This window comes from Nothoprocta perdicaria, unplaced genomic scaffold, assembly GCF_003342845.1.
Source record: "Nothoprocta perdicaria isolate Ctin4 unplaced genomic scaffold, notPer1 scaffold_440, whole genome shotgun sequence".
Lineage (NCBI taxonomy): Eukaryota > Metazoa > Chordata > Aves > Tinamiformes > Tinamidae > Nothoprocta > Nothoprocta perdicaria.
In genome coordinates, this window is record NW_020455689.1 from 206513 (window position 1) to 232514 (window position 26002).

Genomic DNA, 26002 nt, shown 5'->3' on the forward strand with positions numbered 1-26002 from the left:
TTCCTTTCCTTTCCTTTCCTTTCCTTTCCTTTCCTTTCCTTTCCTTTCCTTTCCTTTCCTTTCCTTTCCTTTCCTTTCCTTTCCTTTCCTTTCCTCTCCAGGACTGTTTTTTTCTCCTCAGTCCTGGCCACTCTGCAAGGCAACGATTGTTACCAGCGTTTGCAGGGATCTGGGTCCTGGAGCTGGGGTTTTCTAAGCAGGGTGGTTTTCGAAACGCTTGGTAACCCTGTTAACAGGTGCTCTCTGCAAATTCGGTGGCGTTTGCCCGGTAGAGCAGGAAGATGGAGTGTGTGCTGTTGGCTGTGRGTAGCAGCAGTGAGATTGTGAAGGTGAGCGTTGAGGAGTAGGTGCTGCTCATGTAGCCTGGGAGTTTGTTATCGTGCATGTTCCTTTTTAATATAGAGCATGATTGGCATGTTGTTTGTTTTTGCAGGTGCAGAAGATGAGGGCCCGTCAGGAAGGGATGGATCCTAAGCCCTATAGGCCTAAGCCTTCCATGTCTAGCCCTTCAGCCCTAGACCTTTGCCCTAGCCCTGTAGGTATAAGCCCTTTAGCCCTTTAGGCCCATAACCCTCAGCCTTATAGCATCCCTATAAGATCGTCCCATGTCAACGGAAAGGTTAGATGTGGGGAATAGGTTGCTAGGATGGCCCGATTGTGATTTTTTTTGCACAATAAAGATGGTAAAGAAGCCAGAGTGTGTGTMTACTTTCAAATAAAGATGATTGTGTGGTGTCTCTTTTCAAATAAAGATAGAAGTGGTGTTTATGTTGTCTTTATTGAAGTACATGCTGCCCTAAAAGGATAGGGCCAAAGGGCTAGAGCTCAGGGCCAAAGAGCTGTGGATAAAGGGCTAGGGCTAAAGTCCTCGAAGGCTAGTCTTAAAASGTTTGGGGCTAAAGGGCATGGATTAAAGGGCTAGTGTTGATGCACTAGAATTAAAGGGCTAGGGTTGTGGCTTAGGGCTAAAGGGTTAGGGCAAACAGCTTAGGTTAAGGGCAAGGGAAAAGGCTTAGCACTAAGGGCTTAGCACTAAAGGTCTAGGGTTTAGTCCTAAGGGACTAGGTCTTAAAGGCCAAAGGTTAAAGAGCTTAGGGCTAAAGTGCTAGGACCAAAGGGCTAGAGCTAAAGGCCTAAGGCTCCGGGCTGACTGTGTAAGGCTAAAGGGCTAGGGGTTACTGCTGAAGGACTTAGGATACAGAATTAGGGCTTAGGGATAAAGAGCTAGGGCTTAGAACTAAATGTGTAGGGTTAAAGGGCTAGGGCTTAGGCTACAGCTAAAGGGCTGAGACTTAGGTTCAAAGAGCTGGAGCTTATGGGGTAAGGGCCTTAAAACTGCAGGGCTAGGGCTAAAGGGCTTAGGGCTAAAGGTCTAGGGCTAAAGAACTAGAGCTTAGGGGTACAAGGCTAACTCTGATGACTAAAGGGCTAAGGGATAAAGGGCTTCAGGTCTGGTGTTAAAGAGCCAGGTCTGCACTAAAATACTGTGTCTAAAGGGCGTAAGGATAAAGTGGTAGGGCTCAGGTCTAACGGGCTAGGGCCAAAGGGCTAGGTATAAAGTGCTAGGTCTTAGGGCTAAACGTCCAAGATTAAAAGGTCAGAGCTAAAGAGTTAGGGCTTAGAGCTAAATGACTAGGGCTTGAGGGATAAGGTTTCAGAGCCAAAAATCTGGCTGTGAACAGCTAGGGCTAAAGGGCTAGTGCTTAGAGCTGAATGGCTAGGGCTAAAGGGCTGGGGATTATGGCTTAGGGCTAAAAGAATTAGGGTACAGAAGCATGGCTTAGGCCCAAAGGGCTAGAGCTTCATGCTGTTGATAAAGGGCTCCGATTCAGGGTCCAAGAGCTCGGGCAAAGAACTTAGGGCTGCAGGACTAGAGCTAAAGGGCTTTGGGCTAAGGGTCTAGCCTTAAAGAGCTAGAGCTTAGGGGTACAGGGCTAGGTCTGTGGTCTAAAGGACCTAGGGTAAAAGGGCCTAGGGCTAAAGGGATAAAAGCCTTAGGGCAAAAGGGYTTAGGGCTAAAGCACTAAAGCTAAAAGGGTTAGGTCTAAAAGTATTCGCTGTAAAAGGCTTAGATCTAAAGCACTTAGATGTAAAGTGCTAGCTCTGGGCTCATCTAAAGGGCTGGAGCTAAATGCCTGGTGATAATAGGCTTAGGACTAAAGGGCTTGAGTTGAAGGGCCAGACGTCTTGGGCTCAAGCAGCAAAAGTCTAAATGGCTCGAGTTAAAAGGACAGGATTAAAGGACTAGTATTAAAGGGCTAGAACAGGGCTAGGATTAAAGGGTTTGGGCTATGTCTTAGGGTTAAATGCCTTAGGGCTATGGGGCTAAAGGGCTGAGTGCCTTAAGATTAAAGGGATTATGGTTAAAGGGATAAGGCCAAGGTGCTAAAGGCCTTAGGGCTAGAGGAATAGGCCTTAGGGCTACAGGACTAGGCCTAAATAGCTTAGGGCTGAGGGCTAAAAGTCTTAGGTGTATAGGACTTAAGGCTAAAGAGCTAGCGATTAGGGGGTAAATATCTAGGGCTAAAAGGCCTCGGGCTAAAGGGCGAGGTCTTAGAGCTAAAGGGCAAAAGCGATTAGGACTACAGGACTATGGCCAAAGGGAAAGGGATAAAGGGCTAGGACTTAGACCTAAATGGGTAGGGCTGAAGAGAAAGATTTAGCGGTAAGAGRCTTAGGGTACAAAACTGGGACTTAGGTCCAAAGGGCTAGGGCTAAAGTTCTAAAGGACCAGGACTAAAGTGCTAGAGCTTAGGGCTAAAGGGCTTTAGGCTGAAGGGCTTCAGGCTGAAGGGCTTTGGGCCAAAGTGTTTAAAGCTATGTGTAAATGGCTTTCATCTAAAAGGCTACTGTTTAGATAGGGTTAAAGCACAAGGCCTAATAGGCTAGGGCAAAATGGTTAGTGCTAAAGGGCTCAGGTGTAAAGGGCTTGGGATAAAAGGCCAAAAGGCTTAACAGCTTGCCTTAACAGGCTACAAGTACAGGACTAGGATTACAGGGCTAGGATTGAAGGTCTATGCCTGTGACTTAGGGCTAAAGTGTTTCATGCTAAACAGCTTAGGGCAAAGACCTTATGGTTAGAGTGAACGGGGCTTAGTGCTTTAGAGTTACAGGACTAGGGCTAACAGGTTAAGAGCTAAAGATCATKGGGCTAAAGGGCTAAAGTTGAAGTCTGAACGGCTAGGTCCAAAGGCCTAGGGATAAGGGTTAAAGCGGTGAGGTCTAAAGGGTTAGGTCCAAAGGCTTAGGGATGGGGGTTAAAGTACTTAGGTCTGAAGGGAAAGGACAAAAGGCCTAGCACCAAAGTGCTAGAGCTTAGTGCTAAATATAATAGGCCCTGAGCTATAGGATTGTAGGTTAAAGGGCTTTCGGCTAAAGGGCTAGGGCTGAGGTCAAAACTGGTAGGGCCAGAAGACTAAGTCTCTTAGAGTTAAAGGTCTTAAGGCTAAAAGCCTAGTGCTTAGTAATAAAGAGCTATAGGGCTAGGGCAAAAGTGCCGAGCCTTAAGGATAAAGGGTGAGGGCCAAAGCACTAGGGCTAAATCTCTTAGGGCTAAAGGCCTAGTGTTAGCGGTAAAGGACTAGTGGTAAAGTGCAAAATGTTAGGGCTAAAGGGCTAAGACAAAAAGGCTAAAAGGCCAAATGGTGAGTGTTACGCTAGGATTAGGACAGGATTAAAGGGCTTTAGGCTAAAGCACTTAGCGGTAAAAGGCTCAGTGCTCCATCTAAAGGACTTAGGGCTAAAGGGCTAGAACTTAGGGCTATAGGGTGAGAGCTTAGGCCTAAAGGACTAGGACTAAAGGGATAGGGCTTATGGTTAAAGGACTTAGCAATACACCGCTATGGGAAAAGGGTCATAAAGAGCTACAGGTCTAGTTCTAAAGAGCTAAGGGCTAAAGGGCTAAGCTTAAAGTGCTAGAGCTTAGAGTTAAAGGAATAGAGCTTAGGGCTTAAAGAGTTTTCGCCTAAATGGATTTGGACCAAAGGGTTTGGCATTACATCTAAAGGGGCAAGAGCTAAAGGACCTTGGTTAAAGGTTAACAGCTAGGCTTTAAGGGGTAATATATAAATGAGGGAATGAGGGCACAGACTTCGTGAGGGGTGGACAGCAGAATCAATTATATTATATCAGCACAAAGCTTTTATAATCTCTTGTATACTGATCATTCATGACATGCAAGCATTGTTCTTAGCAACAAGCATTTAATTGGTGTTTATTGCAAGGCACTTGTGTCCTTCTCCCATTGGTGCTATTTTCTCGCTAACAACTTTTTTCTTCTTCTGTAGCTTCAGCAAAAGTTAGCTACTTCGCTCAGTCCGGAATATTCCTGCTTTCTTCAAGGATGTGCTGTTTACCCATCTCAGTCTAGGTTTTTTCCATCCTCTTCATCAGAAAGCCACAGCCCTCAGGCCATCAGACCAGCTCTCAGACCCATGTGGCCTTGCCCTACATTCCTTAGTATATGTTTGTATCAATCAGGTCCGTGTAGCTACCACTTAGATCCCCTACATATAAAGTCTCAGATAAAAGGACTAGAATTAAAGGGCTTGGGTTATGGCTTAGGGCTAAAGGGCTTAGTGTTATATAGCTTTGGTCTAAAGTGTTAGGACTGAGGTCTAAAGGGCTAGGGCCAAAGGCGTACAGCTGTAAGGCTTAGGTCTAAAGTGCTAGTGTTTAAGTTTAAAGCACAATGGCTAAGGTGTAGGGCTAAAGTCTACAGCTATAGGGCTAGGGCTTAGGGCTAATGGACTAAAGCATTAGGGCTACAGGGCCAAGTCTGTAGATTTGGAACTAGAGGGCTATTACTTAGGGCTAAAGGGGTAGAGCTAAAGGGAAAGGGTTAAGTGTAAGGGACTTAGGGTACAAAACTAAGGCTTAGGCCCAARGAGTTAAAGCAAAGGCTGTGAAGGGCTAGGGCTAAAAACCTACGACTAAAGTGCTAGGGCTTAGGGCTGAAGGGATAGGGCTTAGCTGTAAAAGGCTTAGTGCTACATCTAAAGGCCTTAGGGTTAAAGCACTTTTGCTTAGGACTGAAGCACTAGGATTAGTGTTTATTGCTAAAGGATTCGAGGACTAGGGCTAAACAGCTGCGAATAAAGGTGTAGGGCTAGGTTTTCAGTCTAAAGGACTAGGGAAAAAGGCCTTAGGGCTAAAGGGTTTTAGTTCTAAGGGCCTTTTGCCTAAAGGGCTTGGGCTAAAGAGCTTAGGACTAAAGGGAATATGGCTAAACAGCTAGAGCTAAAGGGCTAGGGCTAAGAGGCTTAGGTTTATAGGTCATATGTCTAAAGGCCTTAGGTCTAAAGGACTAAGCCTTAGAGCTAAAGGGGTATCTCTTACAGCTAAAGGACTAGAATTAAAGGGCAAGGGTTACAGGGCTAAAGACCTAGGGCTAATGGGGTAGGGTTAAAGGGCTGGGGCTAAAAGGGTTAGGGCTAAAGAATTTAGGTCGAAAGGCCTAGGCCTTAGGGCTAAAGCTCTAAGGCTTTAGGGCTATGGCTAAGGGGCTAGGAGGAAAGGGCTATCAGGCTAGGACTAAATGGCGTGTGGTTACAGGGAAAAAGGCTTAGGGATAAAGGACTTTAGGTTATGGGCTAAGGGTTAAGGTTACAGGACTGGGACTAAAGGGCTGATGCTAAAGAGCTAAGGGCTACAGGGCTTATGGCTAATGGGCTAGGGCTGAAGTCTAAAGGGCTGCAGCCAATGGACTCGGGCCTGAAGGCTTAGGGCTAGTGCTCTAGTGGTAAAGAGCTATAGGGCTAGGGTGAAAGTGCTAGGGCTAAAGAACTTGGGACTAAAGGGATTAGAGTTAAAGGAGACAGGCTAAAAGCCTTGGTTTTGTAGTTCTTATGTCTAACCAGCTTAGGCTGCTGAGTTTGTCTAAACATACTTTTAAAAGCATGTCTAAACATGCTTTTAAAGGGCTAGGGCTAAAGGGCCCTTGCACTTTAAAGGAATCAGAGGATTATYTCCCTTTCAATCATCAGATTTGATGATTTTCTTTCCAAATCACTGTCAGTCTGGTGATCTGTGCGTCTTCATGGCGCATATTGATAGGATCCCATCCCCTTGTCCTGCACCTTCTCCAGGCTGCACAATTCCAGCTCACTCACCCTCTTGCCATGGGACATGGGCATGGATCAGTGCTTGGGAAGTGCTTGCTTTGGGAGGCCTTTGGAATAAAGGCAGGGTTGGGAAGAGAGATTGTCTCAAGGATGTGTGCTGGGGACAGGGCTTGAGGGAGAGCAACCCACTGATAGAGCTGCCTCGTCCCATGTCTTTCAGTGCAGGCCACCAGAAGGGATCCTAGCCTTCTTTTTGGTGCCACCTGTCAGAAGGGAGAATGGCACTAGGAGTTTGTGAAGTGGGAAGCATTAAACCTTCCCCAGCCACTTCCCAGGCCTGGTAGAGAGCCAGGACAGCAAGAATGTCTGGCTCTACACCTTGTCTTCACTTTACTGTAACCATATCTAAGCCCCCCCTTGGATTAAATGTAATCTTTTCTTTCTCTCCAAAATCCTTTCAAGCCAGTCCCATGCTCTTCTGAGGTCTCCAAATCACTCCTCAGATCTCACCAGCCATTCCCACAACACCTCTACTCTATGTTATCTTACTTCATTGTGGAGAAGTGTCCCTACATGATGCTTCACACTCTTACCATGCCAGGCAGATGCTGTTCCAGGAGGGACACATTCTTGATAGCAGCCTTGGAGGAAAAGCCCAAGCTTCAAGCACTGCACTGGGCAGCATCCACTTTATTGCAGAGATACTATGAGGCAGAAAAACTCTGATCCAGCCTTAGACACCATTTGATGTGGGTAGCAGGTGAGACATAGCAGTCTCACGCAAGGTGGAATGAAAACAAGCAACTGTGTAGCAACATGATAACAAATACTATTACTGATACTAGTCCTAATAAAAATAAAGGGAAGAAACAACTGTTGGTGTTGGCATGATGCAGCAGGAGTCATTTGTGGAGAGCAAAAGCAATTTTATCATTGTTGAAAAACATCCATGAAATCACTTTCCTCAGGCCATCCTTGAGTTCCTTGTTCCTCATGCTGTAGATCATGGGGTTCACTGCTGGAGCCACCACCGCATACAGACCAGCCAGCATCAGATCCAGAGCTGGGGAGGAGATGGAGGGGGGCTTCAGGTGGGCAAAAAATGCAGTGCAGACAAACAGGGAGACCACGGCCAGGTGCGGGAGGCACATGGAAAAGGCTTTGTGGCGGCCGGGCTCAGAGGGGATCCTCAGCACAGCTCTGAAGATCTGCACGTAGGACAGCACAATGAAAACGAAACACCCAAACATTAAACAGGCAGTAACCACAATAAGCCAAATTTCCCTCAGGTAGGAATCTGAGCAGGAGAGCTTGAGAATCTGGGGGATTTCACAGAAGAACTGGTCTAGGGCATTACCATGGCAGAGTGGAATGGAAAAAGTGTTTGCAGTGTGCATGACAGCATAGAACAAACCACTGGCCCAGGCAGCGGCTGCCATTTTCACACAAACTCTGCTGTCCAGGAGGGTCCCATAATGCAGGGGTTTGCAGATGGCAACATAGCGGTCATAGGCCATGACTGTGAGGAGAGAAAACTCTGCTGACACAAAGAAAAAGAGGAAAAAGACCTGGGCAGCACATCCTGAGTAGGAAATGGCTCTGGTGTTCCAGAAAGCATTTGCCATGGACTTAGGGACAGTGGTGGAGATGGAGCAAAGGTCGAGGAGGGAGAGGTTGAGGAGGAAGTAGTACATGGGGGTGTGAAGGTGGTAGTCACAGGCTATGGCTGTGATGATAAGGCTGTTGCCCAGGAGGGCAGCCAGGTAGATTCCCAGGAAGAGGAGGAAGTGCAAGAGCTGCAGCTCCCGGATGTCTGAAAATGCCAGGAGGAGGAACTCGTTGAGGGAGCTGCTGTTGGACATTTGCTCCCTCTGAGCAGAGGGCACTGTCCAGGGAGGAAAAACAGTGACAAGTTAGGAGAGATTTTCCTGATCAAAATGTTTTCTATTCCCCCACCCCTCCCCGATACTTCCCAAACACATCCGCACACACACAAGCACCACTTCTCACCTTCTCAGCAAGGCTTTGTGTTTGGAGCTCCAGGTCTGCTTTTTTTGTCTGCTTATTTTTTGTGTCTGGAGCTCCAGGTCATACTCTCTGAATTCTCCAAGAGTCAGGCAGAGAATGTGACATCATAGCGCATGGTGCTGCTGATCAGGACTCTAATGTSGCTCCGCTACAGACAGAAAACACACCACCAGTTTTGAAACAAAGACATACAGCACTTATCTCAGTTGCCCATACACAGCCACCCCAGCAGCATTCCCATATCCTTAGCCCTTCTGTGGCTTCTCCATGGCAATTTCAACGGTCATGAATGTCCTACAGAAGAGCTATCCCTCTCCACAGAGCAGCACACAGCCCAACAGCTCACCCCAGCAAGGCACAAGGGTCTCAAAGGTGGCCTTTCCTCAAGGACAATCAGTTCTTTCCCCAGCCCCACAGACCGTGCTGCTTTGAGCCCCAAGGACTAGAAGGATCTTCATGCTCTCCCTTCATTGGCGACACCTCTGCAGAAGCAACCACAGGGTCGACATCAGACTCTAGCTGTAAATCTCCTTCCCAGAAAGGTCACACAGACCTTATTCTACTGTGGTCTCAACTCTACCCTACAGAAACTTCCACACAGAAGGATACTGCCCAGCAGCATCTTCCATTTTACAGACGCTAAGGAGTAGATGAGAAATTCCTGATGTGACTGGCCAGGTGATTCTAGTGCAATCTCTAGGCTGAGTGATGGTAAAGGCACCTGCAAACCTCCTCATCCTTCCAGGTGTTGGTAAAGATGCTGCATGTCCATTCCCATCATGCAGCAAGAAGTGCTCTGCAAAGCTCCACCATGAAAATGCCCTCATAGTGATCTATGCTCATATCATAGTGATATGAGCAGCCCTGACACATGCAGCAGCTTCTCGGGGGGGGAGGGCTCTCCTTCCATGTAGAGCTGCTCCCCCAGTACCGTGGGAAGCTCCTGAGCAGGCTGAGTGCTGACCCTCACAGGCAGCCAAGACACTGTCCAGGGCACACAGCACCCTGGGGTGTAGGGACACTGCTCTGTATTACAGCCAATGCAGACCTGTGTGCATACCCAACCTCACACCCCTGCAAAGTGCCTGGGAGAAGGGAGCAGTATTCAGTATTCCCGTGAGAGTGGCAGGGAATCCCTGCCCTGAGTCATCTCCTCCTCCTCTACAAAGGAGAAACCCTGGAGTGAAACCCTGGAAATCAAATTTTGTGACTAGATGGGTACAGAAGACCCCTCCAGGATGCTCAGCAACATTGCCCTGCAGTCAGAGACCCACCGTGTAAAAGGCTGTGAAGATTTTGTCAACAACAAGCTCTGCTCTGCACTCCCACTCCACACTGCTGTTCACATCTCTGCCTTCTCTCCTCTGCTGTGCGCAGCAGCAGGCAGTGCCCGCAGCCCTGCTGCCCTTGGCACAGCAGCTGCTCCTGCACACAGTGTCTCTGGGCAGTGCTGCCAGGTTGCCACGAGCTGCCTCTGTCCCAGGAGCCTGACCCTGCTCAGGAGCAGAGACCCAGATGAACGCATCCCCTTCTCTCTCCCTAGTGCTCCCTCCTCCTGGGAAAAGTGCACTTCAACAAGCTAAAATAATCACTTGTTGTTGTTTCCAAATTAGTGCAGAAAGACAGATTCCAGTATTGTAATATATTCCATGTGAGGATGACTTTTTATGTAATTTGGAAATGTCCCATTCTGGAAGCCCCATTTTACATCCCTTAACTGGACAGGAGACTGAGAAGCTGTTCCAGATGGTTTCAGAGTCCAGCAATTGAAAGCACACGCACTGAGAGCAAAATCAACCCCTTGGTTTATTTAGGACAATTCACACTAACAACACACTAAAGCAAGACAACCACTTAGCAACTGCCTGCGACATGAGGCACCTACCAAGCAATTACTTACGAGAGTATACTCGTCAKCAGGATAGTGAGACCGATCRCTCCCCTGCCATRGACAAGAGGTGCCTGGCAGGCTCCAAGCTTGCGGGCGTACCCACAGAGACAACGTAGGTCTCGGTTGGAAGTCTCCCCCCCACCTCCGATCCATGATTATTTTTTATATCTGGTGCGTCCTGCCACATAGGGCCCCTACGTGTCAGGAGGCGACCAGAGGGTGAGCAAAGCTCCACCTTTTTCGTTACGCAACCGTACCCCGTGTGTGCATGCACGCCCACCAGTGGGGGGTCTCTGGTCTCGTTATGAGGGTCCTGCCTTCATCACCTTCCTCTCCCTTGTCTCAGGTTTGACCTCCAAACTACCTTAGAGGTTGGCTGTGTTTGAGTTGGCGCCATGCCTTCTGGCACGGTCGCCTCCAAATTCCTCAGTTGCTCCTCACCACCAGATAAGGCCCCTGTTTTTGCGACTGTGTAGCCACCTTCAAACTCCCTACAACCAGATAACAGCTTAGTTCTCAGCTTCAAAATAGTCTCAAGGCCTCTACAGATCATAAGCAGGCTATGAATCGTTCCTCCTCATTCAGGAGAGGACAAGTGGAGAGTTCATTGACAGACACATGGTTCAGGTGCTGATTCAGAAATAGGAATCTGGGCAGGTCCTGCCTAGGACTGGGTCTGAAGTTGTATTCAGATCCCTCCTGTAAACTCCACAAACACATCGGTGGTGGGATTCCCATTGCCAAAACAAAAGTGAGCAGAGCACAGAGATTTGCACATGAGCTCCATCAAAGCTCCACTACAGTCCCTGGAGATGGAGGGTGAGAGTCAGTAGCTCCCCCTCAAACATCTGAGGACAGTAGCTCCTGCTCAAACACCTTGAGGAGCTCCAAGAAATGTGCTAGCACCTGCTTGCTCTGCTGGAGCTACTGGGAGACCTGCATCCTGCTAGATCATGAGTTGGTGTCCAGGTGGGAAATTGCCTTGGCCATCTGAAATGAACCCAGGTGCCAACTGCAATGAGAACCCCACACCCGATGAGGGTGAGACATGGGAAGATTCCAGGATTAACCAGCAACTCTTGTAATTCAGTGCAGARCCTTGATTTGACGGCACAGAAAAGTGCTGGCAGGGCCTTGTCCGATGCCTGGGGTGTCCAGCACAATCACATGTCTCTAGCAGATACAGCAGGGGACCTACAGGAAACCTTGACCCCTTGAAGCGATTGCTGGGTGAGTGCTCCAGGGCATCCTGCATGAACTTCTGTTCACCCCACCAGATGAACTGGGAACTGGTTTCTGCATGGGAGAGCAGGCGACCTCTATTTAGTACAGAAAAGAAAGTGTCCCCTTGTAAGAATTGTGGGGTTTCTTGCTTTGTGGTCTTTGTAATCTTTATCACTCTTTTTTCTTTATCACTCATTGTAGGACTGCGTTAGCATCCACTAAGAAGGAGACAGGCACCCAGACTGAGCAGCTGCTCAAGTATGCTACCGTCCAGGTGTTTGACTGCAAGGAGTGCCACAGCCTGACACTTCTTATGGACGACCTGGGGGAGGGCACCTGTGTGAGGTGTGAGCAGGTGGAGGACCTGTTTAGCATGCTAGCTGAGCTAAAAGATGAGGTTGAAAATTAAGGAGGCTCTCTAGGTCAGAGAGGGAGAAATGGGGGCAGGCACTAGGAAGGGCCCAGCAACATGTTGCTACAGGTTCCATCCCCCAGCCAAGACAAGAAGAAAGAAAACAGCAGAGGAATGTATGGATAAAAGTCCAGGCTCAAGGTGGCAGGAGAAAACCTTCTCCCATCTCACCCTACAGGGTATCCCTGGCCAACAGATATGAGGCCCTGAAGGAGGTAGGGAAGTCAGTGCTGGGTGAGGAAGTGAGTCCCTCCCCCCCGAAAAAGGTGCTACAGTCAGAAAGGCAAACTGTACTGGTTGTCACCATGGGCAGGAGGGAGAATAGATGAATTATCGTTGTAGGAGATTCCCTTATTCATCAAACAGAGGGTCCAATAACTAGACTCAACCCTACCTTAAGAGAGGTCTTTTGCCTTCCTGGGGCCCAGATTAGGGATGTCACCAGGTGACTTCCCAGACTGATTCACCCCACAGACTATTCTCTGATGGTCCTACATGTGAGTGGAGAGGAAGCAGCAACGCATAGCCTGAGGGTGATCAAAAAGGACTTTAGGGAGCTGGGCGGATGATCAGAAATACAGATACGCAGGTCATTTTCTGTTCTGTTCTTCCCAGTGCTGCCAGCAATATAGAAAGAAATAGCAGGGTACAGTCCATTAACATGTGCCTCCGTGGCTGATGTCCTTATCATAATATYGATTTCTTTGGTAACAGGAAGCCATGTAAGCACCAGGCATGATGGTATCCAATGGGATCCATCTTTCTCAAAGCAGGAAGAGAGTGCTGGGTCAGGAGACAGCAGGGCTCATCGAGAGAGTTTTAAACTAGATTCAAGGYGGGAGGGGAGATATCAATGGGGCAGCAGACRAGATGGTAGCAGATGGCCCGTTATGCCACTCACAGTAGCCTAGTGCCACGGCCTGTGAAGGGCACTCTGGAACTGAAGAGGCCAAAGGGCAAAATCTGATAACTTCAGATTACACATGGTCCCACATAGTCAGGTTGCAGCTGTCCAAAAAGGAGGAAAGGCACCTTGGGAGCCCCACTCAAATGCCTCTACATAAACATACAAAGCATGGGGAATAAACAAGAGGAACTGGAGATGCATGTGTGATTACAGGGCCATGATCCCATTGCAATTACTGAGACATGGTGGGACAGCTCCCATGACTGGAATGTGGCCATGGATGGCCTTAGGCTTTTTAGGGAGGACAGGCCAGGAAGGCCAGGTGACAGAATTGCTCTTTACCTGAGAGAGCAACTTGAATGTATAGAACTCAGCATGGGAGAGGGTGGAGTGAGGGTAGAGAGCCAGGGGGTGAGGATTAAAGGACAGGCCAACAGGGCCGACACTGTGATGGGAGTTTACTACAGGCCTCCTGACCAGGCCTGGATGAGGAAGTGGATGAGACCTTCTACAGGCATCTGCAAGAAGCCTCCCGATCATAGGCCCTGATCCTCCTGGGAAACTTCGAACACCCTGATATCTGCTGGGAAAACCACACAACCAGGAAAAGTCAGTCCAGGAGGTTCCTGCAGAACATTGCAAATAACTTCTTGATGCAGGTGGTTGATGAGCCAACAAGGGGAGAGGCCTTGCTAGACCTGGTACTAACAAAGAGAGATGGTCTAGTGGGAAATGTGAGAGTTGGGGACAGTCTTGGCTGCAGTGACCGGGAGATGTTGGAATTGACAATCCTGTGTGGAGGAAGCTGGGCAAGAAGTAGGATTGCAGCCCTGGACTTCAAGAGAACTGACTTTGACCTCTTCGAGGAGCTCCTTGGAGCAGTCGCCTGGGCTAGGATCCTAAAAGCAAGGGGGTCCAGAAGAGCTGTCTGATATTCAAGTGCTACTTTCTCCAAGCTCAGGGTCAGTGCATTCCCACAAGTAAGAGGGGCAGGAGACCTGTATGGATTGGCAAGGAGCTGATGGGCAAACTTAATGAAAAAAAAAAGCATACAGCATGTGGAAGAAGGGCCAGGCCACATGGGAAGAATATAGGTRCATTGTCAGAGAAGATAGATGCACAACAAGGAAAGCCAAGGCTCATCTGGAATTACAGTTAGTGAGGGATGTCAGGGACAACAGGAAGGGCTTCTCTAAATATGTCAATAGCAAGAGGAAGACTAGGGAAAATGTAAGTCCGCTGCTGAATGGGAAGGGGGCCTTGGTGCCAGAGGATTCTGAGAAGGCAGAGTTACTAAATGCCTTTTTGCCTCTGTCTTTACTGCTAAGACTAGTCCCCATGAACTGCAAGGATCAGGTGAAAGAGAGATAAATGGGTGAAAGGAAGACCTTCCACTTGTCAAGGAGGATTGGGTTAGGGATCACTTGGGCAAACTGGCCGCGCATTAATCCATCGGCCCTGATGGCATGCACCCAAGAGCGCTGAAGGAACTGGCGGGGGTTATTGCTGAGCTGCTCTYCATCATGTTGGAGAGGTCACAGAGAGCAGGGGAGGTGCCTGAGGACTGGAAGAGAGCCAACATCACTCCAGTCTTCAAAAAGGGCAAGATGGAGGAGCCAGGCAACTACAGGCCGGTCAGCCTCACCTCTGTCCCTGGAAAGGTGATGAAGCAGCTCATCCTAGGGAGCATCTCTAGGCATATGAAGGAGAAGGAGGTGATGAAGAGTCGTCAGCATGGATTCACCAAGGGGAAGTCATGTCTGGTGAACATAATAGCTATGATGGGATGACTGGCTGGCTGGATGAGGGGAAAGATGTCGAAGTGGTCTACCTTGACTTCAGCAAGGCTTTCRACACCGTCTCCAGTGATATCCTCATAGGAAAGYTCTGGGAGAGTGGTCTGGATGAGTGCACACTGAGGTGGATAAAGAACTGGCTGGATGGCAGAGCTCAGAGGGTGCTSATAAATGGGGCCGAGTCCAGTTGGAGGTCTGTGGCCAGTGGTGTCCCCCAGGGGTCATTACTGGAGAGTATCAGGCTGGAGAGATGGGCAGAGAGGAACCTAATGAGGTTCAACAAGGACAAGTGCAGGATCCTTCACCTGGGGAGTAATAACCCCAGGTATCTGTACAGATTAGGGGTTGACCTCTGCAGCAGCAGAGTGCCCTTGTCGCCAAAAAGGCCAATGAGATCCTGGCCTGCATCAGGAGGAGTGTTGCCAGCAGGTCGAGGGAGGTGATTCTGCCCCTCTGCTCAGCTCTAGTGAGGCCACATCTGGAGTGCTGTGTGCAGTTCTGGACTCCCCAGTATAAGAGGGACATGGAGCTTCTCGAGAGGGTCCAGCGGAGAGCAACAAAGATGATTAAGGGAATGGAACATCTCTCATATGAGGAAAGACTGAGTGAGTTGGGCCTGTTTTCTCTGGAGAAGAGAAGACTGAGAGGTGATATRATTAACATGTATAAGAACATGAAGGGGGAATGTAGTGAGGAAGGGGCCAAGCTCTTCTCATTGGTGGCCAGTGATAGGAAAAGGGGTAATGGATATTAGTTGAAACACAGGAAGTTCCATCTCCATAAGAGGAAGAACTTTACTGTGGGAATGAGAGGGCCCTGGAACAGGCTTCCCAGGGAGGTTGTAGAATCTCCTCCTCTGGAAGTCTTTAAAACMCGCCTGGATGCCACCCTGTGCCACATGCTCTAGGTGTCCCTGCTTGAGCAGGAAGGTTGGGCTAGATGATCTCTAGAGGTCCCTTCCAATCTTAACCATTCTGTGATTCTGTGATTCTATGTGTTACGCTGTGCATTGTGAAATCACTTGATATGCAGGCATGCGATTGATGAGCAACATCACTTAGGCCTTGTGATGCGCTCAGGGCAGTGATGATGAAGCCTGTGGGAGAGGCAAGAAGTGAGAATTAAGGAAAGTGCTGTGATGCTGATGAGGAGGTCCTCTCTGTTGCTTCTGCAGAGCTTCTAGGGTTGGAAGCCACAGTGTGAGGAGAGGAAGGACTCCTAGAAGGTGTCCAAGAAAGAGGAAGTGTTTTGGGGAGATAAGAGAGCTTGAGGTAATGGTGAGACAGGTGACATAAGGCCTGGGACCATCCATACGAAAGAGTCCAGCAGYGGGGAGCCTATGCTTAGACTGACCTCTAAGCAGAACATGTGACTTTGGCCTTGCCTCCTTCCTCTGCTCTCATTCCAAAGGCAAGAGCGACAATACTGTACTAAAGGCTCCATTTCTACCCTCTCTCCCAAACTCTTATCTTCTTTTTGAAGATAATCCATGGTATTCCTTGTGTCCATTGTGATACTCTCCTCTGCTAGGAGGAGAGAAGCAATCAGTAGCAATGCTACACAGTAGCAATCTAAACTTATGCTCTGATGCAGAATTCAAGGCCATCTGAGGTAGCTCAGATGATGACAGCACAAAATTGAAGAAGGAAGACTCAGCTACCACTAAACTCTTTCCCTTCTGTCACTATGTCTCAAGGCTGCCACAAGYCTCAGGTCAAAGACATTAGTTAAGTGCATCAAGGCTTGCAATTATCTCCAATGCATAGCTGAAAGGCCTTTGGCAGTAGGATGCGGAAGAAGGGTAAAGTGTGTGGGATGTTTCAGGGAAGATGTGTGTGGTTGAAAGGAAAGTCAAGGCAGGGGGAACTACAGAAGATGTAAGCGTTACGCTGTGCATTGTGAGATCACTTGTGATGCAGGCATAAGATCAATGAGCAGCATCACTTAAGCCTTGTGATGCACTCAGGGGAGTGGTGATGAAGCCTGTGGGAGAGGCAAGAAGTAAGAATTAAGGAGAGTGCTGTGATGCTGATGTGGAGGTGCTCTGTGTTGCTTCTGAAGAGCTACTGGAGTTGGAAGCCMCAGTGCGAGGAGAGGAAGGACTCCTGGAAGGCGTCCAAGAGAGAGGAAGTGTTTTGGGGAGATAAGAGAGCTTGAGGTAATGGTGACGCAGGTGACATGGGGCCTGGGATCACCCATGCAAAAGAGTCCAGCAGGGGGCACCCTATGCTAGACCAACCTCAAAGCAGAACACGCGACTTTGACCTTGCCTGCTTCCTCTGCTCCCTTCCCAAAGGCAAGAGCCACAATGCTGTACTCAAGACTCCATTTCCACCCTCTCTCCCAAACTCTTAGCTTCTCTCTGAAGCTAATCCATGCTATTTCTTCTGTACCTTGAGATGATCACCTCTGCTAGGCCCATAGTAGCACTCTAAACATACACAGAAGGGCACAAAACAAGTCCTACCTCAGATGACAACACAAAATACAAAAAGGAAGACACAGCTACCACCTCAAATCGTTCCTTTGTGTTGCTATATCCCAAGGGTGCCACAAGGCTCAGGTCAAAGGCTGAGGTCAAAGGCATTAATTAAGTGCAGCAAGATGTGCAGATGTCTCCCAGGCATATCTGGAAAGCYTTTGGTCAGTAGGAGGGGAAGGAGGGGCAAAGTGTGTTGGGATGCTGCAGTAAAGACGTGTGTGGTTGACAGGAAAGTCGAGGCAGGGGTAACTGCAGGAGAAGATGTAAGTGTTACGCTGTGCATTGTGAGAGCACTTGTGATGCAGGCATGAAATCAACGAGTAGCATCACTTAGGCAATGTGACGTGCTCAGGGGAGTGGAGATGAGGCTCGTTGGAGAGGCAAGATCCGGGTAGTAAGGACAGTACTGTGATGCTGATGAGGAGGTGCTCTGTGTTGCTTCTGCAGAGTTTTGAGAAGTGGAAGCAGGAACGTGAGGAGAGGAAGGACTCTCAGAAGGAGACCAAGAGAGAAGTGGTGTTTTCAGGAGATAAGGGAGCTTGAGGTAATGGTGGGGCAGGTGACATAAGGCCTGGGACAACACATGCAGAAGAAGCCAGCCACGAGGACCCTATGCTAAAACTCTTCAGTAAGCAGAATACCTGACTTTGGCCTTGCCTCCTTCCTATGCTCTCTTTCCAAAGGCAAGAGTCACAGCGGTGTACTCAAGGATCCATTTCCACCCTCTCTTCCAAACTCTTAGCTTCTCTCTGAAACTAATCCATAGCATTCCTTGTGTCCCTTGAGATGCTCGACTCAGCTAGGCCCACAGTAGCACTCTTAACATATGCTGTAGGGCACAATTCCAGGTCCTCAAATGTACCTCAAATGACAGCACAAAATGTGAAAAGGAAGACTCAGCTACCAGCTCAAATCTTTCCCTTCTGTCGCTATGTCCCAAGCGTGCCACAAGCCTCAGGTCAAAGGCATTTGTTAAGTGCACCACGAATTGCAGTTTTCTCCCAGACATAGCTGGAAGGGCTTTGGTCAGTAGGAGGTGGAGGACRAGCAAAGTATGTGGGGAGCTGAAGCTGAGATGTGAGTAGTAGAGAGTAAAGTCAAGGTGGGTGGAACTATAGGAGAAGATGTAAGCATTATGCTGTGCGTTGTGCGATCACTTGTGATGCAGGCATGAGATCGATGAGTGTCATCACTTAGGCGTTATGACACGGTTATGGCAGTGGAGATGATGCTTGTGGGAGAGGCAAGAGCTGAGTAGAAAGGAGAGTGCTGTGATGCTGATGAGGAAGGGCTCTGTGTTGCTTCTAAAGAGCTTCTGGAGGTGGAAGCAGGAGCGTGAGGACTCCCAGAAGGTGTCCAAGAGAGAGGAGGTGTTTTGGGGAGATAAGKGAGCTTGATGTAATGGTGGGACAGGTAACATAGGGCCTGGGACAACCTATGCAAAAGAGACCAGCAGGGCAGACCCTATGCCAAGACTAAGCACTAAGCAGAACACATGACTTTGGCCTTGCTTCCTTCCTCTGCTCTCTTTTCAAAGGCAAGAGCCACAGTGCTCCATCTCCATCCTCTCTGCCAAACTCTGATCTTCTGTCTGAAGCTAATTCGTGGTATTCCTTGTGTCCCTTGAGATGTTCGCCTCTGCTAGRTGCACAGTAGCACTCTAAACATATGCAGCATATGCTGTGGGACACAATTCAAGATCCAACCTAAAACAAGACCACAAAATGCAATAGAAAGTCCCAACTATCACCCAAAATCTTTGCTTTGTCATTTTGTGTTAACCGTTCTTTGCGAGCCTTCAGCTGCTCGCCTCCTCTATGCATGCAGTCACACTCCAGACATATGCTGTAGGGCACTATTGAAGGTCCTATGTCCAATCTGAGAGCCAGATGGAAAGGCAAGGCTCAGGTAGCACCTAAAAACTTTTCCTGGTGCTAATAAATCCAAACTGCGCCTCGGTATCGGAATCCTCAGTACGAAATGGGTTCCTGAAGCACACATGCAGGTATCATCTATGCATTGCTGGAAGAGCTTTGGGCTCTGGGAGACAGAGTAAGTTGAAGACATGTGGGGTGTTGCAATGAAGCTGTGTATAGCTGAGAGAAAAGTCAGGTGAGGGGGAAGTACAGGAGATGTAAACGCTGCACTTTTTTTGAGGTCTGTTGTCATGTTGGCATGAGTTGAATGAGGAGCATCACGTGGACATTTTCATGTGCTCAGGTATCTGTTTAGGAGCAGTGTGGTTGAGCCAAGAGCTGGGTGTTAAGCATAGTGCTATGATGCTTATGGAGGTGCTCTTTGTCACTACAGCAGAGCTTCGGGAGCTGGAAGCCATTTTCTGCATGGGAGGCAGACAAGTGGGAAAGCTTGTGGAGTTTTGCAGTGAAGATGCGTTTGGGTCAGAGTAAAGTCAGGCCAGGGAGAGCTACAGGAGAAGATTTTAAGCACAGCACTCTACATTGTGAGTTCCCTTGTAATGCAGGCATGGGTTGGATAGGGCCTTCTATCTAGTGATCCTTTTGCCTAGGGTCATGTGGGCCTTGGTGATGCCCTCAGGCTACAGGTGACGAGCACCCYGGGTTCTGGTCTGAAACACAAATTGGCCCAGGGATCAGGCTTGCACAGCCCTGCATTTCCTTTGTCAAGCTCTAYGCAGCCTCACTCCAAGTGGGCCTCTATTTTTCGTTTCTTACACCAAACATAAAACAAACATCAGGTCTAGAATAAGCCTCATACCAGCAACCTCATTTCTGGAAAGGAGAAAGTTGTTTAGGGATGAGTCTTGCCACAGCCCTGCATTTCTTTCGGCATGCTCTTTGAAGCCTTGCTKCAAGTGTGGCTCTGTTCTTCCCGCTCCTAAACCTAACTCTAACCCTAATAGCAGATCTAGAAAAGGTCYCATGACCCTCATGAATCTGGACCAGAAGTAGAAATTTACCCAGGGACGAGTCTTGGCACAGCCCCAAATTACTTTTCACATGCTCTTTGCAGTCTGACTCCCAGTTGGGCTCTAAGCTTCCTCCATCTCCTAACCCTAACCCTTGGTGTAACCCTACCACTAACCCTAAACCTAGCTTTAGTTCAGGTGGAGGCCTCCCACAACCCACCACATTTCTAGCCTGAAGCACAAAGAGGAGCAAGGATCAGCATTGGCATAGCTCTACATTTCCTTTGGCACGCCCTTTGCAGCCTCACTCCAAGTGCAGCTCTACACTACCTCCCTTTCCTAACCATATCCGTAACCATAGGATCAAATCTAGACAGGACCTCATAGTATCCACTTCAGTGTGGGCCAGAACCACAAAGATGCCCACTTATCGTTCTTGACACAGACCCACATATCCTTTGACATGCCCTTTATAGTCTCACTGCAAGTGGAGCTCTACACTACCTCCCTTTTGTTAACCTAACCCTAACATCAGGCTTAGAAAAGACCTCATAGCACCCACCTCAATGCGAGCTAGAACCACAACATTGCCCCGAAGATCAGTTTGGCACAGTCCCATATATCACTTGGCATGCCCTTTTCTGTCACCCTTCATATGGGGCTCTAATCTTCCTCCCTATCCTAACCCTCCCAYGACCCTAACCCTAACACTAGCATAGAGGCTTCCCATCACTCACCTCATTTCTGGTCAAAAGCACAAAGATGTCCAGGGATCAGTGTTGGCACAGCACTGCATTTCCTTCCAAATGCCCTTGGCAGCCTCACCTCAAGTAGGGCTCTGTACTTCCTCCCTCTCCTAAGCCCAACTCTACCCCTAGCATCAGTTCCAGGCCAACTCTGTTTCTGGCCTGAAGCAGAAAGTGGCTCAGAGATCCCCATTGGCACAGATTCTCATTTCCCTTGGAATACTCTTTGCGGCCTCACTAAGACTGAGGCTCTACAACTGCTTCTTCTCTGAACCCTACCACTATTCTAAGTACAACTCAGGTATTAGGTCAGTTAGAGGCTTTCCACCACCCACTATGCTTCTGGCCCAAAATAGAAGGTGCCACATGTAGTGCTGGCAAGCCCCACTTTTCCTTTGGCATGCCCTTTACAGCCTCACTTGAAATGGAGCTCTACRCTACCTCCCTTTCATTACCCTAACCCTAGCATGAGGTCTAGACCAGACCCCATAGCACCCACTGCAAAGAGGACTAGAACCAGGACATTGCCCAAAGATCCATCTTGGCACAGCCCCACGTTTTCTTTGTCATGCCCTTTGCAGTCTCACTCCCAGTGGGGCTCTAAGCTTCCTCCCTCTCCTAACCCTAACTCTACCCTTGCCATAACCTTACCCCTAACTCTAACTCTAGCTTTAACTCAAGCAGAGGCCTCGCATAACCTGCAGCGTTTCTAGCCCAAAGCACAAAGAGGCCCAGGGATCAGTGTTGGATCAGTCCCACATTTCCTTTGGCATGCCCTTTGCAGCCTCACTCCAAGTCGAGCTTTCTCCCTTTCCTTCCCCTAACTAACCCTAGCATCAGGTCCAGACTAGACCTCATAGCACCCTCCTCAATGCAAGCTAGAACGACAGCGTTGCCCAAGGATCAGTCTTGGCACAGCCCCACATGTCATATCATTTGTCATGCCCTTTGCAGCCTCCCTCCAAGTGGGGCTCCATGCTTCTTCCCTCTCCTAATCCTACACTAACTCTAACCCTAGTGGGGAAAAAGGAACCTGTGACTTTACAAATAAGGGGAAAAGGAGCTTCTCTCTTTACAACTAAAAGAGTTACTCCACATTCTTGAACAAACAGGACTAGGGAATACAGACAGGGAGATCATGCTCTGCGTACAAAATTGGGTGGAGCTGACTACACCTGGGGTGGAAAASAGGAAAGGGTGCAGAGACCTCCTTATGAACAAATGACTGACCAGAGAGGGGGAACATATCAAGAAGCAATTTATCTTAGGCAGGCCAAGAAGCCTGTAGCTTCTGAGTACCTTAGCCATGGGGGAGAGGAGAGGCCTTACCTCAGTTGGGAAATAAGAATAGAGGCTGCGCTCTCCTGTAATCTGAGAGACCCCACAGGGGTATGGCCTGATGGACTCTCCCTCTATTTGAATAAAGTTTTAGGACTCCTCTGTCTCCTTTTCAGACATCCMGTTCTTGACAAGAAGATTTTCCGCAMAACTAGGGGCTTGTCTGGGATCCTTCCACCTTCCACGGATGGCAGACAATAAAAAGGATTGATGGCGCCCCTTGTTGGAACTTCCATTGGATTTCTGGTTGTGCCCCTGACCACCCAAGATATAAGGGAATTTAAAAAAAAAATAAAAAAACACTACTCCCTTATTTCRATGATCCTATAGGAGTGGGGGAGAAGGTGGATGAGTATCTGGGAAATGTAGATTACGCTGCGAAGGATTGGGATTTTCTTTTAGGGATTCTGTTCGGACACTAGGAAAGAAGGATAATCTTGCAAAAGGCTCATCAATTATGGGAAGATGAGCACTCGCAGGAGGACCAAAATGAAACAGATGCACTCATTGTGGAATAGATGAGGGAGTGCATCTTATCCAGCTGCTATTAGTAGATGTGGGGGATAAATTTGAGGTGAATGAATTTGTCCCAAATTGTGTGCAATCTGCTGGGAATGAAAATCAGTATCATAAAGAATGATAAAGAAACTAACAAATCATAGCTTTGTTCAAAATATCTGACAAAACTTATGCTGAAGTGAACACAGAAGAAGGACGGTTCCAGGAAAATATGGGAAACTGGACATGGAACTTCTCCAAATTACTTTCAAGCAACCAGGCCAGGTAGTCTTTAAAATAAAAAGCAGTTTCATGAGAGGGAAGTAAAGGGTTATGACCTATTATCAACTCCCTGTTGGAAGCAGGCCTTTGAATGGGAACAAGAGGAGAGAGGAAAAAGAAAAGCAATAAAACAACAATTGACATGGAAGGTTGTCGCACAAGGATGCATCAAGGCACTGCACAGGTCCTATTTGGACCAGCCCTGCAGAAGATATTGAAGGAATTTACCCCATCCCCAGGAGTCAGGCTACCACAGTAGGTAGATGACTTGCTCCTATCAGGGGAGCAGGAGGGGAGATGAAAGAAACCACTGTGAAGTGTCTCAATTTTTTTAGGGGAGAGGGCTCAACAAGGACWTAAGGTGTATGAAAAGAAAGCACAAACTGAGAAAAGAAGGGTCAAATATTTGGGACACATTTTGTCTGGAAGTTTATGATGTATTGACCCAGAAAGAATTCAGGGAATTCCCATCATCCAGGACTAAGAAAGCACTATGACAATTCCTAGGTCTAGTTAGCAAGATGTGACCAGAATACTATGTCTTGTAAAATCTCTCCAACAGAAAGCCCAGCTGGCACAGATCCTGCTCTTGGATTCTGCATTTGTAAGATCCAATCAGGAGATTGGATCTTGGTCAAAGAGTGAGAAGTACTGCTGGTGGGGAAGTGATATGAACCATATCAGATATTGCTAACCAGAAACATCGGTCAAAACAGCTGAGCATGGATGGACTCATCATACTCGAGATAAGACTTCCAAGGCTCCAGAAATTTGGACTTCTCAATTGCAAGGAAAAGGAGAGAAAACCCTGGCTGACTCCATAGAAACACAGCTGCACATGATCAAAAGAACTGAGAATGACACATCTGGCAATGATGCACACACTTCTGTACTGCTGATTGGGAAGCGGGTTAGGAGAAAGAAAATTGATTCTTGACACTAGGGGAGGAAGTGGCTGAGGTCTTTAATCTCATTAAGTGTTGGGTCTGTGGGAGTCCAGGAAGGACTGAAGACTGGCCATGGGTGGCCAGCCCAATCGAATCCAGGTGGTTCGTTAGTAACCTAAGTGAAGTCCATAACTGTATGGACTTTTGGACCAAAGAGGGAACCCCATGGCGAATTCGATATCCACAAAAAGAGATTTATTGCATAAGCAAACCAAGGGAAAGGGGTATGTCTATGGGGAAGAGCATCTATGAATGTACATTGTCTCCCAGATATTCCTGTCTCTACCCAGACTGTAAACCAATCAATTCTGCCAAGTATCAAAGCAATTGGAACCAAAGCCATGTAAAACTCACTGATGGTTCTTGGGGAAGGTGTTCTTATTTTAATTTCTGGGGAGCTGACTGTGTCAGGGTGTTTGCAGATCAGGAGTTCAAACTTAAGATCTTTGACTGTCAAGTAACAGCATCAATAAAAAATGCATAGTGTGGAGATTTTGGTGGGTCTGGCAACACCAAAATGAGACTAGGACCTTCTTCCAAAGTTTCTGGTCCAATACCAACCAGTCAGAGTACAACTGCACCTGGCAGGTAGATGCAGGCACATGGAGGTGCGAATATGGAAGAGGTACAGGATATCTCATGGTAGGGGGAGCCCTTTGGGGAGAGAAAATACCTTATATTATGATGCCCCAAAACCTGGAAGTACCTGGAAGGTCCCAAAAGGAAGGTTCTTCCAAAAGGAAGTTCGTTCCCAAAAGGAACTTGGGCCCTGAAGGCTCATTATTGGGTTTGTGGACAGGATGCATACAGGATGTTACCTGCAAATTGGATAGGAACGTTATGTAGCACACATTAGACTCTTGTTCTTTTTAGTGCCCCAGGTTCAGGGACACATTTTAGGGATTCAAATATATGATGTAAAAAATGAAAAGCRATCAGTTGATCCTAGTTTAGCTGTAGGAAGGAGCCAAAAATGGGGTAGGGATGAGTGGCCATCAGAGTGACCCATACAGGACTATGGATTGGCAACTTGGAAATCCCATGAAGCATTTTATGAAGCAAGATAAGCAATTTACAGCTGAAACAGGATAAATACATTACAGGCTTATAACGAATTATAAGCCTGTAATTATAAGAAATTATAACGAATAATTTCTAGACCACTTCACCTGTGGTACTTTGTTGTAGGCTTGTACTAGTGTGCAGTGCTAGGTTGAAGTTTAGCTGACAAAGGAACTGCAGAGGCCCTCTTGAAGTGAGACTGCAAAAGGCATGCAAAAAGATATGTGAGGCTGGGTCAAGAATCATCCTTCACCTGGTTTCTGGTAGGGTTCAGAAAAGAAGAATGCTGCTGGGAGGCATTTCCTTGATGTAATGCTAGACCAGGAAGAGTGATAGGATGGAGTCAGGAGAGGGAGGAAGTGCAGAGCCCCATTTGGAGTGAGACTGCAAAGGACATGCTTAGGGAAGTGTGGTGCTGTGCCAAGACTCATTCCCTGATACCTCTCAGGCTACAGCCGGAAATGGGGTGAATGATATGGGACCTTGGCTATACATGATGCAAGTTTGGTGGTAAAGAATCAGGAGAAGGAGAAAGCATAGGTGTACACTTAGACACCTACAACTGTAGGCTCAGGCTGCAAATGACATGTGCAAGGAGGTGCGGGACTGTGTCAACATTCAGCCCTGGGCAAAATTCTGGATGTGACCCATGCTGGAGGAAGTGTTGGTTGGTGTGTAGCAAATTCTATGCTGCATCTATTCACATCTATACATCTAATTCTATATCTATACATCTAATCATCTATACATCTAATCATCTATACGTCTATACATCTATACATCTATACAGCTATTCCTATTCTACATCTGTTTGGGGAGTGTTTAGGGGAAGCATTAGGAGAGGGAGGAAGCACAGAAGCCTGCATAGATCTAGGCTGTAAAGGTCAGGCAAAGAAAAGTGGGAGGCTGTGCCAAGACTCATTCTTAATGAACCTTTGGCTTGGTGTCAGAAATAGGGTTGAACATGGGAGGAGTTAACCTGATGTAATGTGGCATTTTAGRATAAGTGATAGGATGGAGTTAGGGAAGAAAGTACAGGTCCCAATCTGGAGTGAGACTGCAAAGGGCATGGCAAAGAATGTGTGGAGCTGTGCCAAAACTCAGCCCTGAGCAAATTTTTGGGTCTGGCCTGCACTGGGGTGTCTGGTGGTTGGTGTGTCATTGACCGTTTACTGGGGTTCGGAAGGGTTTGGCTTAGGGTTTGAATCAGGAGAAGGAGGAAGGGTAAATACATACTTGGAGACAGACTGAAAAGGGCATGCGTAACAAAGTGCAAGACTAAGCCAGGAATCATGGTTCGCCTACTTTCTGTTTGAGGTCCGATACGGGGTTGCATGGGGAGAAGCTTTTGCTTGACAAAATGATCCAATTGTAAATTGGTGATAGGGTACAGCAAAGAGAGGGAGGAAATGCAAACACCCTTTTGAAGTGAGAATGCAC

The 26002-nt window shown here is 47.9% G+C and overlaps 1 protein-coding gene and 1 pseudogene across 1 annotated transcript; both read right to left on the bottom strand.

The window, feature by feature from the left end:
• Positions 1–385, bottom strand: part of LOC112953390 — a 9193-nt pseudogene extending 8808 nt beyond the window's left edge.
• Positions 386–6964: 6579 nt separating this feature from the next.
• LOC112953384 (olfactory receptor 14C36-like) lies at positions 6965–7957 on the bottom strand. Its single transcript, XM_026046437.1, has one exon. The coding sequence runs from the start codon at positions 7922–7924 to the stop codon at positions 6965–6967; it is 960 nt and encodes a 319-aa protein (XP_025902222.1). The 5' UTR covers positions 7925–7957.
• Between the last annotated feature and the right edge of the window lie 18045 nt (positions 7958–26002).

Excerpts from the sequence above, each read along its gene's own strand:
- LOC112953384 (XM_026046437.1), bottom strand. The coding sequence starts at position 7,924 with ATGTCCAACAGCAGCTCCCTCAACGAGTTCCTCCTCCTGGCATTTTCA.